Below are 1,732 nucleotides of genomic sequence, written 5' to 3' on the forward strand. Positions count from 1 at the left end.
ATCACTTATATAAGCAATTAAAAGGAGTTCTGTTAAAAAAATAGTACAATATTCTTTTGGTGACTATACAAAAATTATAGGTATAGGATAATAGTTAAGTACTCTAAAAGATTTTAGAAAGAATGAAGTTCCTTTCTAAAGGATGTATGGATTCATCCTTACACTAATTCAAGATAATAACTTCATATGATCATATGTCTAAAACGGCTTGGTTTCAAAGATACAGAATATCAAAATTGAAGGACAAATTCCTTTTTTTTTAATTTCGAAAACCATTCGTGTTATTTTGATAAAACTTTGTATAAATATTTAAAAAAAGAGACTGTCAATCGTATTAAACAACGAACACTTAGAACGTGGCGTCTTTAAAGTGGCGTCTTTTTGAATTTGTTCGACGAAAAAATAATGTATGGCCTCAAAAAATGAGTCTTATTGTCATTAAAATAACGAGTAATTTTCGAAAAACAAAATTTTTCCTTTAACTTTGACATTCTATATCTTTGAAACTAAGCCGTTTCGGACACATTGTCATACATACGAAATTATCGTCTTGAATTAATGTAAGAAATCACCCCTTAAAATTTTTTTAGAGTATTTAAAACCTTGTATAATTCTGTCCCAATAATAAAATCTATATTAAAGGCAAATAATAGGCTACAACCTTTTATTAATAACACAAATAATATTTTGTGTTTTAAGTCTTAATATTATTTTGTCCATCTTCTGTATATTATATATATATATATATATATATATATATATATATATAAAAGATTAATAGAATGGTTGCAAACTATATATGTCAAAATTTTCCGAACGAGGAAATATGATGTTTTAGATTAATTTTACTCTCTATCACGATTAAAGTGCTTACATTTAAAGAGCTCGTACATTTTGTTTGTCTATATGCTTCAGCAAGTGCGACAATACATCTTTTCTAACGATAACGTGCGCTAGTCTGGAATTATGATTCGCTAGCTTGCCCAGAGCGATTGCTGCCACATGTTGGATAGATGGTACAGTATCTGATAATAAAGGATGTAAGAGGTCTATCGCACCCGCTGTTTCCAGATGGTCGATGTTGTTTGACTTCGAGGCTAAATCTGCAACGGATTGCACGAAGAGCAATCGTGCTTTCTGATATTGATCGAAAACTAAAATTGGAAAAAATAAGAATGTTATTAATATAATTTTAATAATATATAGGCATTTATTATAGTACTTATATTTAATTATCATTTAATAAATATATTTTATATACATTTTATATGTATTTACTAAAATTTCCCACATACAAAGAAACGAAATTTCTATATCTAAATACTTTGTTGAGATATTTAATTAAATATAATATAAAAAATAAAAATATATATATGTACCTTGTACGATTGAGCGTGCCGTCATATTAATTTATTAGGAAATGACGTTGCGCTAAACATCAACCTGCATTATTGCAATCCAACTTATAATTCTCGCGGAACAACTTTTGACAGCTTTCATCAATCATCGTCATCTGTTTAAAAACGATAAATTGTTGTTATATTCATGGCGAAGGACCTACTTGTTTACAAATATAAACAATTAAATAGATTTAATATGGATAATGCATATTTAAAAATGATTAAAATATTAGCTTTTTTATTTTCTAGAAAAAAAAGGAAATTGATTTTTCACATTTTGAGTTATACATTGCAAGAAAATTTTCATAGTATATTTAAAAATGATTAAAATA

General features: G+C 26.8%; 1 protein-coding gene across 1 annotated transcript; it reads right to left on the reverse strand.

Annotated features, from left to right (window-relative positions):
* Window positions 1-876: 876 nt before the first annotated feature.
* LOC105461541 (sperm-associated antigen 6-like) lies at window positions 877-1,513 on the reverse strand. Its single transcript, XM_011708043.1, has 2 exons — window positions 1,380-1,513; window positions 877-1,154 (listed from the first exon to the last, which is right to left on the reverse strand). Exons 1-2 carry the CDS (start codon window positions 1,402-1,404, stop codon window positions 877-879), a joined length of 303 nt encoding a protein of 100 aa, XP_011706345.1. The 5' UTR covers window positions 1,405-1,513.
* Window positions 1,514-1,732: the final 219 nt, after the last annotated feature.

This window comes from Wasmannia auropunctata, unplaced genomic scaffold (genome assembly GCF_000956235.1).
Source record: "Wasmannia auropunctata unplaced genomic scaffold, wasmannia.A_1.0 LD284991.1, whole genome shotgun sequence".
NCBI lineage: Eukaryota > Metazoa > Arthropoda > Insecta > Hymenoptera > Formicidae > Wasmannia > Wasmannia auropunctata.

What these genes read in the sequence shown, in the direction of transcription:
- LOC105461541 (XM_011708043.1), bottom strand. Translation starts at nt 1,404, where the DNA reads ATGACGGCACGCTCAATCGTACAAG. An exon ending in GGCACGCTCAATCGTACAAG is followed by an intron (nt 1,155 to 1,379) that starts GTACATATATAT and finishes TTCCAATTTTAG; the next exon opens with TTTTCGATCAATATCAGAAA.